The sequence below is a fragment of the Xenopus laevis genome, chromosome 3L (assembly GCF_017654675.1).
Source record: "Xenopus laevis strain J_2021 chromosome 3L, Xenopus_laevis_v10.1, whole genome shotgun sequence".
In the NCBI taxonomy this organism is placed as follows: Eukaryota; Metazoa; Chordata; class Amphibia; order Anura; family Pipidae; genus Xenopus; species Xenopus laevis.
Genome location: NC_054375.1, coordinates 154,369,604 through 154,384,991, shown reverse-complemented (window position 1 = coordinate 154,384,991; position 15,388 = coordinate 154,369,604). Strand labels below are relative to the sequence as shown.

The following is a 15,388-nucleotide window of genomic DNA, read 5'->3' as shown; positions in this document are numbered from 1 at the left end:
GCAGTACCTCCAAAGTACGTGACGCATGTACCATTTAGACCGATATAGAAGTAGTTGAAATTGATGTCCTTCAGTTTCAACCTCTTGCCCAAGTAACTCTTACCCAATTGTATCCAGAGCAACTTGAAAAACACTGCAATTTGCTTCAAAATGGAAACAAAACCTTTCAATTAATTCACTTCCTAAAATGGTTAATCTCAACTTCCACGACTTCCCATATGTCACTATAAAAACCCTTTCCAACCTTTAAGTTAAAAAGTTCTTTCTTCAAATCTCAAGGGATGCCATTGAGTCTTCTGGAAATATCCCTTGGTAAATAAGGCAGCATAGAGTTTGTTTTATTTAACCTAACTTATTTGTACAGGTATGGGATCAGTTATCTGGATATCCATTATCCAGAAAGCTCCCGTAGACTCCAATTTATCCAAATAATACAAATTTTTAAAAACAATTTTTCTTTTTCTGTGTAATAATAAAACAGTATCTTGTACTTGATCCAAACTAAAATATAATTAATCCTTATTGGAGGCAAAACCAGCCTATGGGGTTTATTTAATGTTTATATGATTTTCTAGTAGACTTAAGGAATAAAGGTCTATTATGGAAAGATCTGAAAAACCCCAGGTCCCAAGCTTTCTGGATAACAGGTCCCATAATCTGCTACTGCATTGCTGTGCTTGATATGAACCCTTTAATCAGATTTTATGACCTATTGTACATGGGAGGTATGTATTATACTGTGGTCTTACATGGCACATGGACTTACAATTGTAAGAAAGAAGATGAGTACTGTTCTAACATTTAAATGGTCGTTTTACAAATGTTTGTACAAAGATGGATATTCACTATCCAGTTATGGATCTTACTGTGAAGTCCCTTGCTCAATGTATGCTGCTTGGCCAAACAAGAATTATACCATTTAAACTTTGATCACAGAGATAACTTTTTCCAGCGGTGCCAATCTTTACAAAAGTTGGGTCTACTTTCAGGTGGTTATTTATCAAAATCTGAATTTATCACAATATTTTCTGCTACAAACACCAATCAAATCCACTCTGGTTTTTTACGCTTATTTATTATTACATTTTTCCGTAATTTGCTTTGCGTGAAAAAAAATCCGATTTTTCAAGGTTTTTTCGGATTTTTTGTCCAATTTTCATGATTTTTTCAGATTTTTCACCCGAAAACTCTGGTTTCTGCCCAAAACTCAGAAAATGTTGGGTTATTGCACGAAACCCAGCACACATCAAAAAATCATTAGGACTTCTCCCATTGACTTATATGCAACCACGACAGGTCTGAGAAACGCCGGATTTTCTGATTCATGATTTTGCATTCAGAGTTGTATAACCCCTTAAGTTATTGCATCAAGGGTTAGCACCTCATGTATTATGTTGTGATGGCAATAGTCATTTCATTAATTTACAGACAGATAGGGCCTGATTCAATTCAGTGAGAAAAAGGTTTACCACATGAAATGTCATGAACGTAATTCAATTTAAGATGCTTTTCCATTCAGAAAAACTTATCACATGAAAACTCTATTGAAGTCAATGGGGAAAAACTGGAACTGAATTTGAAGGAAAGTTTTTTCTCCTCAAAATGAATCTTGTCCATGACTTTTCACGAGATGAACCTGGATGTCCATCACAGTCCTCACCAGTTTCTGCAGGTGGGCTGTGAAGTCCATCCTCACAGGCTGTATTGCCCCCAGGTACAGCAGCTGCTCCACACAGGAAAAGAAAGTCCTGCAAAGAGTGGTGAAAAGGCTCAGAACTTTGCGGCAATTCAGAACTTTGCAAGTTTGGCTTTGTGAATTGGTGATTTGGACTATTGCCTATGGACAGAGGGATGGACTCTGTGGGCAGGAGGGTGTATGGGTGGGTTTGTTCCTTTTTTGATTTTCTGATATGTTAACGTTTTCAATGAATGTAAGTGTATTTTTATAATAAAAATCTCTATAATGTCCTCCAATGTACTTGTAAAGTGTAATCATGTTCCCTCGCAGAGAAAACAACCTTGACAGTCTACCCTCATAATTTAAGTCTTCCATCCCTCTAATCAATTTAGTTGCACTTAGTCTCTGCACTCTCTCCAGCTCATTTATATCCCTCATAAGGACTGGAGTCCAAAACTGCCCCCATACTCCAGATGAGGCCTCACCAGGGACCTATAAAGAGACACAATTATGTTTTCATCCCTTGAGTTAATGCCCTTTTTTATACAAGACAGAACTTTATTTGCTTTAGTAGCCACAGAATGACACTGCCCAGAATTAGACAACGTGTTATCTACAAAGACCCCAAGATCCTTCTCATTTAATGAAACTCCCAACACACTGCCATTTAGTGTATAACTTGCATTTATATTATTTTTGCCAAAGTGCATAACCTGCATTTATCAACATTGAACCTCATTTTCCAGTTTGCTGCCCAGTTTTCCAGTTTAGACAAATCACTGTGCAAAGTGTCAGCATCCTGCATGGAACCTATAGTTCTGCACAATTTAGTATCATCTGCAAAAATAGAAACTTTCAATGGCCACCTCCAGGTCATTAATAAACAAGTTGAAAAGCAAGGGACCTAGTACAGAGCCCTGCGGTACTCCACTAACAACACTGGTCCAATTAGAAAATGTTCCATTTACCACCACTCTTTGTAGTCTATCTTTTAGCCAGTTCTCTATCCAGGTACAAATACTATGTTCCAGGCCAACATTCCTTAATTTAACCAGTAACCTTCTGTGTGTTACCGTATCAAATGCTTTAGCAAAGTCTAAGTAAATCACATCCACTGCCATCCCAGAATCCAGGTCCCTACTTACCTTCTCATAAAAAGAAATTAAGTTAGTCTGGCAAGATCTATTATGCATAAAACCATGCTGGCACAAACTCATAGTATTATAATTTGCTATAAAGTCCAGTATCTTATCCTTTATTAACCCTTTGAAAAGCTTTCCTACCACTGACGTCAGACTAACTGGCCTATAGTTTTGAAGCTGAGAACGGGATCCTTTTTCGAAAAGAGGCACCACATTAGCAATTCGCCAGTCTCTCGGCACCATGCCAGACCTCAATGAATCCTGAAAAATTAAATAAAGAGGTTTGGCAATCACAGAGCTAAGCTCGCTAAATACCATCTGGCCCCAGACCTTTGTTTATCTTAACATGTTCTAGTCTCTTTTGAATTTCCTCATGTGTGAACCATGCATTATTAGTTGTATTACTAGAATTTTGACTATTAAGAAGGAAACCTTCATTAACTGGTTCCTCATTTGTGTAGACAGACAAAAAATATGAGTGTGATGAAGAACTAAAAGAGATTATTCTGAGGGAACCAAAAAGTTTTTTAAACATGCAAATGTTTTTGTAAACAAATTTTAACAAAAAGTCACTGTTTAACTAATAAGATAAAAGTGGGATATAAAGAAAGTTCTTGGGCAGGTTTCTATCCCTGATCTTTGTGTAAAGTCAGTAGATATCGATCGAAAAAGAAAACCTTTTTATCTACTGCAAATAGAACAAAGTTTAAGATCAAGCATAGCATTAAGTGCACACCAAAACATGCTGTATACTGTATACAGTGCTTGTGTGGCCTACAATATATTGGGGAAGACAAATAGAATGCTTAGGGACAGAATAAGGGAACATATTAACAATATCAAAAAAGGAAAAGATGCCCACAGTAAATCGAGAGGTGGAGATCTAATAAGAGAGACACTACAATGTGAAAGCAAATGCATTTATGCCATGGAAACTTTTAGTCCAAAAAGTCTCAATGTTAATATTAATCTATGAGCATTTTTATGCTTTAATAACGTTTTATTATGTTTTAATAACGTTAATTTAGTACATAGAAATCATACTGTTGAGCTGAAGGATTCAATGTTTTTAATTTAGAGAATATTGTTAATTCTCCCTTAAGTTTTTGAATATGACTTAGTAAAGTCATAGCTTAGTAAACATGCCAAAAAGCTTCTGTGCCTCTACTCGCCTTTTTGGGTTGTCAGCCTAGTTCTCAAGCACGGGAAGCACTGGGAAGACACAGAGACTGTTATAGATTTTGGCCAGATAAAAAACTATGAAAGGCCATTGGTAGAGATGCACCGAACCCTTAGATTCTGGATTTGGCTGAATTCTAACCAGATACAGGCGAATCCCAAACCAAATCGATACGATCATCATGGACGGAAATTGCTGATGAAATTAGCGATGTATGCTATAAATTGTTCCCAATTTATAGGGTTTGGATTCAGTTAGGCCAGACTGTTCGATACACCCAGATCCTGCTGAGAAAGGCTCAGATTAGGTCTGCACCAGTTTTTTTCATAACACTGTTGTCATTTAGATACAATGTATTTGGCCAACCCAGCCAACTGTCAAGTTCTGCCTTCACTCATAGAAAGTGAAATAAAATGTAACCTGACAATATGGAATATTACACAAGATTATTCTATTAGAAATGTTTCACATATAAATATAAGGGTAATATAAGGAAGGTTGCAGTTTTAGAGAGGTAAATACTACTGAACAAATTAATGAAAATAAAAATGTAGTTAACCAATTATCTGGTCTGGGACAAAATCAATATACAACCGTATTAAAATATTCATTAAAGTAAACAATTGAAATGAATGGTGTTTTTAAGAGGTTTTATTTTGTGCCTTTCCATTTGCCCATGATGTTTTCTCTGGAGTTCTTTTCTGGTCTAAACAGTATAATGAAACATTTTGGGAGGAACATGCAAACCACAATGGCCCAGCTGGAAGTCAGAATAGCAAACACCTCCATGGCAATGGTAAATTTGCCCTGGGCACTGAGAGAGGCTGGAATAAAGTACACCCAGACACTGAGGAAGGCCAACATACTGAACGTTATAAATGTGGCTTCATTGAAGTTGTCAGGGAGCCTCCTGGCCAGAAAAGCTACAGTGAAACTGACAGAGGCTAAAAATCCAAGATATCCCAGCATGCACCAAAAGGCAAACTGAGAGTTTTTATCGCACTCTACAACAATGATTCCAGGTTTGGCTTCAGTATTGTATTGTGGGAAAGGAGGAAAGATAGAAAACCAAGTAACACACATAATGAATTGTACAAGGGTACAGATAGTAATGATCATGTAGGGCACACGTGGAGTTGTCCATTTTTTGAGGCTGCTCCCAGGTTTAGTGGCCATGAAGGCAAAAACAACAATAATAGTTTTGGCCAAAATGCAGGATACACAGAGGGCAAAGACAAGGCCAAATGCAGCCTGACGTAGAAGACATTTCTCAGGTTGGGGGTAACCAATGAAAGCCAAAGCAGAGAGGAAGCAGAAAGACAGCGATACTAAGAGAATACAACTCACTGAATAGTTATTGGCTCTCACAATTGGGGTGTCTTTATAATTAATATAAAGACGAAAAATAGACATTGGCACCATAGAGGAGAAAGCACTGGTAGCTGCTAGGGTCAACCCCAGGTGATCTTCATAGGAAAGGAACTCAATGGGTTTAGGAAAGCATTTGTCTCTAGCACTGTTGGGCCACATGTTCCAGGGGCACTTCCAACACTCAATGGAATCTGAAATTGCAATCATATATAAATATCAATTATATTTAATGTTGCATGCTTATTATGAATATATGACCACAGACCATAAAGTATATATGATAACTTGTAAGGATTACTTACCAAATCATTTACGTCACCAGAAATGAAGTTGTTTTAAGGATTATAAGGAGTACTTATTCAACATGCAGAATATTATGGTATCTAATGAATGAAGCTATGTAAAGCTCAAGTAGACAACATTCAATACTTTTCACTATTGTTTGAGACATTTATTGTGGGTCACTCACTTGTCTGATTAGAGACCTCTCCTTCAGCACAGGGAACACAATGATAGCAGCACACAGGTTCTCCCTTCCTTATTAATTTCTTAAACCCTATTGGACAATTGTAACTGCACACAGAACGTGGAGTCTAAAAAAAGAAAAACAAAACGAAACATGTATTGGATCTCTGGAATCTTAACACTTTATCTTTAAAGCCACTGATACAATACAGAGATTGTTATGATGATGTACCTCCTGATTTACTGTCCCCCAACTTAGTGAACTTGTATCAAGGCTAAATATATCTCCAGAAGAATTCAGAGTGTCATAGCTTCCAACTTTCACATGTTTTATGGAACCATCTGACCCAACCTGCCAGTTGACTATATCATATACAGCTGGTGGGTTTCCATACTTATCAAAGAAAACATCCCTATTGTTGCTTAGCTTTACCCGGACGTTCTTAAAATAATGTAGTAACTGCAGAAAGGACAAAAAAAAACAACACATTATATCATGAATTGTTCAGCTGGTTATCTTTATGGCATTGCTAAAAAAGAAGAATTCGATTTTGACCAGTAACATTTTAAGTACGTACAATTAACTAGAACTTTACATACAGTATGAAAGAAAAAAGATTAAGATGAGTAACAAGAACCAAGAATTAGATGAAGGTACAGAAATGAGACTTGTTATACAGAATGGAACTGGGGTTCTCTGAATAATAGATAGTTCTGTAACTTATGATGTCCATACCTTAAATCTACTAAAAAAAAGTATTTTAAAAAATGTTTTTAAAAAATAATATTAATTAAACCTTACAGTTTTGCATCCTAATTTGGACCAAGTATTTGGTCCAGTCTTTTTATTACATGCAAAAAGGAAATCATTTTCAAAAATTTTAATTATTTGATTAAAATGGAGTCTGTGGAAGACGGCTTTCCCATAATGCAGAACTTTCTGGATAATGGGTTTCCAGATAAAGGATCCCATACCTGTGCTGAATGAAACCGTGTTTGGTTTGTAACAAACTATTCTCGGGTACAGTATGTCTCATAAAATAGTAGGAGCTTAAAAGAAAACATGGGGTGTCGAGCATGTCAAAGCCCAATGCTTTGGAACTCCTCCCTTTTCTAGTTAGAGTTAGGGCTCTTACACACAGGAGTTTTTTTTATGCTTAAGGTGTGAGTTTCAGACACAGGTTTGAGCACACCTAAAAGCAAAGTCAACTTATTCCATTATAATAAACAAGAACCATGAATATCCTATAAATTTTATCCTTATTAAAAATGCTTTGTGATGTCATTGGTTATAATTGGAGCTTAGTGCTGTCATTTCCATCACATGACTCACTGAAACGTGTGTATTATAATAAATAAAGTACACACTGTTGCAAAATTTACAAAAATGCATATAAACACAAAACATTAATTTTATGCCTTTAGCATGTTTTTAAAAATGCATTAACAAGTCTGAGTGTAAGAGTTCTTATAATAGTCCTGAATGCCCCTGTATTTTATTCAGGTACCCAAAATATTCATCCTTTATCCATAAACAAGACAAATTAACATTCAGTAGTGCTCAATTAAGCAAATCCAAAACAAATAAGACCAACTTTTTATGTGTCCTTTGATTTTAAACATAAACACAACAGGCTTACAATCATACATTTACTAAATAAGTAAGAGTAAACCAGATCCTTCCATTATCTGGAACAGTGATCCACAACCAGTGGCTCAGAAACATGTTGCTCACCAACCCCTTGGATGTTTTTTAATTCCAGGCTCGGAGGCATAAAAACAGATGTACTGCAAAGCAGAGCCTCCTGTAGACTGCCAGTCCATATAGGGGCCACCCAGGAATCACCACCCAGGAACATTTTTTATTTTTGCGTTGCTCCACAACTGAATGTTGGTAAAAAAGGTTGGGGACCCCTGACCTAGAACATTGTGCTAAGAAGAAGACATCCTCACTTTAAACCTTGAGTCAGTGTGGTTAACAAAAGTGCTCTGCATAGTCCTAACAGTAACATTCCTAACATTCAAGTAATGTCCGGCCAATGTTTTAAATATGCATCATGAAAGATACTTGGGGTTATCCTTGTTGTTGCACTACTCTGTAGTTGTAACAGGTCAGTTGAGGTAGAAGTTGGCTTGGGTGTCCTTTATTACATTAGTTTAAAAGGTACCAGTGGCAAAAAGTTTCATGGTTTAAAGTGGCATGAGAATGGGAGTTATATTAAGGGCTTAAAATCTAGCTAAATCTGATCTGCTAAAATGGCGTTAGCAAGACAGGTTTGTACTTTTTTTAGGACAGCCTTAAATTACTGTACTGACTGTAGGACAAAGGGAAGGGGAGAGTATAAAATGTTAACTCTTAGTTTTAAATTTCACTTACGAGTTCTCTTGGTAAAAGTGGTGCTTTGTTGTCTAACACAGTCTGTATGTTCTTAAATCAATAGCCTTGAACGTCAGGTGCATCCAATTCCACTTCCATTACTAATACTATCAATGTACTTTTCTTGTCTTGTGACTATCTTACATAAGGAAAAATGTTCTAGCTTAGTTGGGATCAGGTTCAAGATACTGTTTTGTTATTAAAGAGAAATATATTTTAACATTCTGATTTTTTTTAACTTAAATAGAGTCTATGGGAGTTAACCTTCCCATAATTCAGAGTTTTCTGGATAACTGTTTTTCTGATAATGGATCCCATATCTGTATTGAGAGATAGCATCTTAAAAATAGGACAAAACATCATAAAACAAGAGTCGCTAAGTTTTAATATATATGTGTTAATAAAGACACATTTTGATGTACTTTCTTTTACCTGATGTGGTTTGAAACTTCCTGAATCTGAACAATAATCTTCAAATAATGGCTGGCATTGGCTGAAGTCATGCAGAGCTTGGGCAATTACATGCATGGCAGTATAGATATTGTAGGAAGCTCTTAATTTGGACACATCATTATAGGCATTTTGAATGCCTTCTAGACTTTCCTCTCCTGTGCATTTTTTTTTAATATTATTCATGGCCATAGTTTGGTTGGTCAGGACAGAAAATGTACAACCAAAAGTTTCTTCCCAGAGCATTTGTACCCAGGTTATGCCTGGGGTGTTGTAAGGATTAATGACATTGAGATAGTCTTGAAATCCTGGAATTGTTGAGCTTTGAAAAGCAAAACCAATAGTTCCAGAGAGAATGGGGGAGTATTTTGCTGATGATAAAAGGTTTGAAATGGACCAAGCTTCACTGGCAACAAAATTCTTCCCAGTTACATTCTGTTTAATCATCTCATCCAGAAGTGGAGCTAAGTAAGCACCAACCGAGATGGCTATAACCACATTTGCACTTGACTCCTTTATAATATTTACAATGTTTGTTATTGTTCTGGAGACCAGGTTGGATGTGATGTATACTGTGTAGGCAACACATGCTTCTTCTTTTACTATTTCCTGAGTGATGATCTTTATTGCCTCATTACCATAATCATCATTAGTAGCTATCAGCCCCACCCATGTCCACTTGAAATGCAGCACCAACTTTGCCAGTCCCTTGAACTGAAAGGCATCACTTGGGACGGTTCTGAAAAAGGAGGGGAAGAGCGTTCTGTCGTTCAAGAGAGAGCTGGTTGAATAGTAGCTGATCTGAGGATGAAAATGTACATAAATTTATAGCAGGGTTCACATACAGTTTTTATCACAAAAAGAATGCTAAAATGCATATTACTGTATATTTTTCAAAGGAGAACTACAGCTCAGCAAATAATTAGAAGCCTATTTATTAAAGGTTGAATTGTATTAGTATTAGAGCTTCTTGAAACCACAAATGCCATGAAAGTTATTCAAAGATCTGAAAATAAAAAGTATGAACGGAAAAAAACTTTGAAAAATAAAATACGAATAAAAGAAATCCGAATATCTCTAAAACATCAAAAAAAATGTTCGGATAATTAATAGCAAAAAAAAATCTGATAACCTCTAAAAGTCTAAAAGAAAGGTGCAATAGAATCAGCGCAGCTCCCTTTGACTTGTATGGGACCTTGACTGCTTTTACTTGCTGAAGTTTTGCGTTGGAGAATATTCGTAGGCTTTTACACTTGTTTGAAGAAACATGATTGTTTAGTGAAAAAATACAGTTTGTGAAAAAAATAGAATTTTAGTAAATTGGCTCCTTAGTTTTGACATGTTACTCCATGAGTTTTTGGCTTCTGTGCCAGTCCAAGGACTCCATGGCCCTTTGGAGATGAAGATCTGTGCCTCCACAGAAGCTCCCCATATAATTTTCAATTATTTACTGCACCTTTAACTGGTTGCTCTCTGTTATTGGAGGTTTGGGACTGACAATATACATAATACACAATATAGAATTTATCATAAAAGCCTAAATAGTTCAGATTTACATTATATGGAAGCACTACGTATCTTGAAGGCGCTATATAATTAAATGATGATGATGATCATGATGATGATGATATGGCAACATAGAAACCATTGCATTGTGCTTCATAATTAATTATCAGCACCGGAGCATACATTTTTGACCACTGCAGCTCAACACACTGACCATGTGCAGTGCAACTGGCACACAAATTGTGGCTTAACAAGATGGGGGGCTCTTGTAGACAACTTTGAAAACATAGATCACACGTTATTAATGTTATAGGGCTACCAAACCTCTGGGTTGGTGCATTGGTTTGTATATAAAATAAATCAAATTCACTATTTTCTTAAAATTGTATGATTAATATATTGTGTAATAATGTAGTAGTTTCCAACATAAAAGAACGGTGTTAAATAGTGTATGTGCAAACATTTCAAATGGTTTCATTTAAATAGGGTCTACTTAAAAGTGTATGCTTACAATATACTACATTATGTCATGGTTATAAGCCTGATCCGAGATACATCCACATTAAAAAAAATTTAAGAACATGCAATTAAAATCCTTATGAGATAGTAATAGAGAGTCCCTATGGTCATTTTTAAAACATTTCTAGATTTTATCTTAAATTTTCCCACCTGTGGATATTTGTACAATCCTAGGATGTGAGCCATGAGGATGGAATAGGTGGACTTTGAGTGGCCGATGATAGCAGCTAGAGGAGGATTTTGTCTGCAGCAATAGTTGGGTATTTCCTGGCTCCTACCACTCAGAATCCACAGTGTTCCCTCTATCTCCCTTCTAAGAGCTGCACAAGAGTCATAGACATAGAAACCCAGGGTCTTGTTAGGAAGGAGGGCTGGGTTTTTGTTTATCTCCTCCACTGCAAACCTTAAGGCCTGGAAATGTTGATAGAATTCAATAAGGAACCTGCAGGGTAAACAGTCAAGAATTTTACTCTGACTACTATTCATGTACAAAAAAAAACAGAAAATGCAAAGACATTATGATTTATTAGCTCAAAGAACAACAGGAGGCTAATAATCTGCAAAGAATAAAGAATAAATCTTGACTTGGCTAATGTTGATCAGTTACCTTCAATACGTCTGAATCTGTCCTGTTTGAATAATGTCCCTTTTTAGTATTGTTTTTAGTACCCTCAGATCCTTCACCAAGTAGAAAAAGCTGGCAACAAAATTCTTCCCAGTTACATTCCTTAGTCTATAGTACAAAAATGATGCAAACCCACCCCTCCAGTAAGTAACTTACATTGTACAGATAACTGAAGGTGGTTTTTCTTGATAGGTGGCCATAGAAGAAAGGCTGCCGACATGAATAGGAATCACTGCACCTATTAGAATATCCCCAGGCACAAGAATCCCATTCTGGTCCAAATTAAGAAGGTCCCAATGGCAACAGGAGGCAGGGACTTGGTATGTCAGGATCAGATGTAAAAATGTTCTGTATAAATGGGATGTCCACCTGCAACGCAATGAGAATGTGTGCGTTACTGTGAAATAATGAGAGTTCTAATCCTTAAGGTCTAGAGACAATGACGTTGGCATTGCCACCTGGTATTCATGAAGGCAACACACTATTTAGGTATTAAGGAAAATAATTTGCTGGAGATTTAAAACTAGGAAACATATCCATGAACTCACACAGCCTTCACCCTCACACACTCTTCCTCTCATCATCAGTTCATCATTTTAATAATCCAATAATATTATAACAAATGGGTCTGCTGCCTCCTTCTCTATATAACAGCTTCTCTGCTCTTCCTGTACAACATTCAGTCCTACCAAAAACACACACCCACCCACCCACACACACAACAAATCTACATTTACAGCTTCAATTCCTGCTATAACTGTACTAACCTCACAGCTCTGTTATCTGGGTTTTCTCTTACAATGTGAATATAACTATATACCTACCTCATTCTGCCTGCCTGCACATACTGTCAGTTCTTGCTGCTCTCCATATATATATGTATATATATAGTATATTAGGAGTGTGAATATACACAGAGGCCCTTAGTGTCTCCCTTAGGTACAATTAAACTAATTATATGTTGGCCCTGGAACTCCATAGAGATGCAGTGTATGTTCACCTGCAGATTCAGACAGTCATCATAGATATCATTTCATAGATACATAATAGTTAAATAAAAATAGACATATGTTGAGTACAGGTACAAGGTGTATCCAAAGGAAGCTGAAAAAAAATGAAACCTAAAACTATAAATTATTTCCAAAAAAAAGTTATTTTTGACTCAGTGTCATTCTCCATCAAATAGTGAACTCTGTCTTTTTCCCATTGATAAATAAGGAATAATCCATATAATGTAGTATTTCCCCCCTCCAAAACCCTGGTTAATAGAAGGTACTAAGGTCAAGTTGAACTTTTGGATAGGTGCCTCTCCTATTGACTTATACAGGACCTCAACAAATCTGAGACGGATTCTGGCTTATTGCAGAAATAGAGTGCCCCTGTGTCCCTGCCTCACTCTTTGCAGTGGTCTGGACCGCCACTTTGCATACATTAACATACACTTCATTAACATACACTACTACTACTATAACTACTCCCTTTGCCCCTAACTTTGGCTACTAGCTCTGCAGAAGTTACACAGTGGTTCTTGCTCTACTTTATGCTCTACAAACTTTGGTCCAATTTCTCAGAGCTGACTGGGGGAGAGATCTAACCAGAACCCAACCTTTAGGGATGCTGTCACTTATTGTTACTTATCTGCTACTTTTAATTATTCACAATACAATAAAACATAGGTAAAACTTAGTAATGGGCGAATCTGGACAAAATGACCACAAAATTCGGGAAACTGCAAAAAATTTGTGAAACGCATTAAAGTCAATAGGTGTCTGAATAATTCTGACGTGCAAACATTTTTATGCACAATTTTGTTTATTGCACTGGATTTTTGCCTAAATTTCGCAAATGTATTTGCTGGTAGGGAAATGAGGAAATTCAACACGGATTCGCGCCTGGCAAATGTATTCGCCCATCAATAGTAAAACTCCTTACATGCATGCAGACCTTACTTTTCCCTTTAAAGAAGTTGCCTATTCATAATCTCCTCTCTTATTGTTGTAGACTGGATGTGGAAGCAGGACATGTGCAGGTTTGGATGAAATAAATCTCCTCCTCCATTTTTTGTTGGTCATGGGGTAATTAAAGGGAACCTTCCTAGTCTTTGTGGGGATTGGCCATTATGGGAAAATTCAAAGATGGCAGTCATGAGTGCTGGTGAAAGAACTTTAGGCACCCCTGCCAGGGTCCCTGTCCCATTGGGGTGGATTGAGTATGAGTTGAGTAGAGGTGATCACATCTGGATGCTTTCTCCTAGTCTCAGGATTCTAGCTGTCTGTAACTAATATTTATTTTATAGCATGGGCAATAAAGTTATATTGTAAGATACTATAGCTGACTCTTTTGTTTAGACGAGGCACTGCTAGAATCCCATGACTGGTTAAAATGGCTATACAGGCTCAATTATGTGGAGCGCTCACCTCCCCAAATCACACTTTTGTAGTGCCAGGTGCTGTACTGTGAGACCCACTCCTGTCACTGGGTCAAAACAATATCCAGAAAAATGCCAGCAGCACACCGAGTCTGGTTGTAGTTTTGCCCATATGCAAGAAGGCAACGTTTCGAGCCTTGATAAAGGGCCTGGTAGGCTCGAAACATTGCCTTCTTGCATATGGGTTTAATAAATTTTCATCTTTGAACACAACTACAACCAGACTCGGTGTGCTGCTGGCATTTTTCTGGTTAAAATAGCTATAACATTTTTCAGATAGAAAATTAATTGTAATGCATACACATTTGTACTCTGCATAGAGACAACCATGTTTATTATAGTCTTTAGATTTTTAAAACACAGATTTACCTAAATTGATATTGTTCTCTACTTCTCTGTGCCCATGACTTTACATTAAGCCACGTTGATCCTTCTTTGTCATGTCGACTTACTTCTCCAGAATTGCCAGTTAGATTTGCTTGGCATAAGTTATCCTTCATAGAATTATGTTATGATTATGATTTTTTTATCAAAGACAATCAATAGAAAAATGCTAACGCTAACAGCAGTCTATCACTGATGTAAAATAAGGGAACGGCTTGATATTTGAGAGCTACAGTTTGCCTGATATGCCTTAAATACGACTACTTTTTTCAGCATGTTTTATAGCAATAAATTGTATGTGTCTCTATTACAACCTACACTATGGGCGCTCTCCAATCTTTTTTGTTTATGTTGTAACCTCAACAGGTCAACTTAGACAGAGCAGTACCAAGGTGTAGTAGGGTGGAGTTAGATCTCCATGGCATGGACTGCCATTGAAGTGTAGGGACCATAGATTGAAAAAAATATCTGGGCTAGTGTTATCCCTGAGAGGCTTCTACTGGAGTGCACCCATTACATGGAGTTGTGTCTGAGTGGTGAGACTATGTTCCATCTCCTAAGTGTTTACTGTAAGACCTTTGCTATACCCCTTATCCTCAGTTTTGCTTCATTCATTGTTTTACTCGAGAAATGCCTATGCACTGTTCAATATATGTTATATTTAGTAAGACTCATTGGTGCCCAGTCATTATTTAAATGATTAACATGTTGAGAGTTATAGCCAGTTTCTTTGACCCTTTCCTCCACTGCCTTGTGAAGGTCCAACTGAGAAAGAGGGTTACAGTATAATGGTGTTCTGCCTAGAAAGCAGCTGGAATAAGGTATCAATGCCAAATTAAACATTTTGACCAATTCAACCACACTGGATGCCCAATAGTATATTTATGAGGCACCTAGCATGCAATGAGAAGAGTCATACCCTGTGATAAAGTGTTGTTGGTCATTCAGACTAAAACATGAGGCATTTGGCCAACCCAGTCAGCTCTAACTGTCTACCGTAACTCACAATGGAATTCAACTGGAATTCAGGCTAGCAACATGAGAAGTTAAATTAAATTATTTGAAAAAAAAACAGAGTTGTCTACGAAAACACAAGGAAAAGTGCAATTCAAGTTAATTTAGATGGGTAAATAACACCACCCAAATAAGATGATCTGGTTTGTGAGGAAATGTGCCCAGATAAAATAAATACATCACTAAAATGTTTATTTAGGCAAAGGGCCAGATTCAATTAAATGAAATAGACATATCTCCTTATTCAAT

At 36.8% G+C, this 15,388-nt stretch overlaps 1 protein-coding gene across 1 annotated transcript; it reads right to left on the bottom strand.

Annotated features, from left to right (window-relative positions):
* Positions 1 to 4,651: 4,651 nt before the first annotated feature.
* On the bottom strand, positions 4,652 to 14,183 carry LOC108710402 (extracellular calcium-sensing receptor). Its single transcript, XM_041585654.1, has 6 exons — positions 14,155 to 14,183; positions 10,839 to 11,130; positions 8,646 to 9,464; positions 6,069 to 6,296; positions 5,841 to 5,964; positions 4,652 to 5,562 (listed from the first exon to the last, which is right to left on the bottom strand). Exons 1-6 carry the CDS (start codon positions 14,181 to 14,183, stop codon positions 4,652 to 4,654), a joined length of 2,403 nt encoding a protein of 800 aa, XP_041441588.1.
* Positions 14,184 to 15,388: the final 1,205 nt, after the last annotated feature.

What these genes read in the sequence shown, in the direction of transcription:
- LOC108710402 (XM_041585654.1), bottom strand. Translation starts at nt 14,183, where the DNA reads ATGACAAAGAAGGATCAACGTGGCTTAAT. An exon ending in GAAGTTTCAAACCACATCAG is followed by an intron (nt 6,297 to 8,645) that starts GTAAAAGAAAGT and finishes TCCTTTCTGCAG; the next exon opens with TTACTACATTATTTTAAGAA. An exon ending in AGAGGTCTCTAATCAGACAA is followed by an intron (nt 5,563 to 5,840) that starts GTGAGTGACCCA and finishes TTGCAATTTCAG; the next exon opens with ATTCCATTGAGTGTTGGAAG.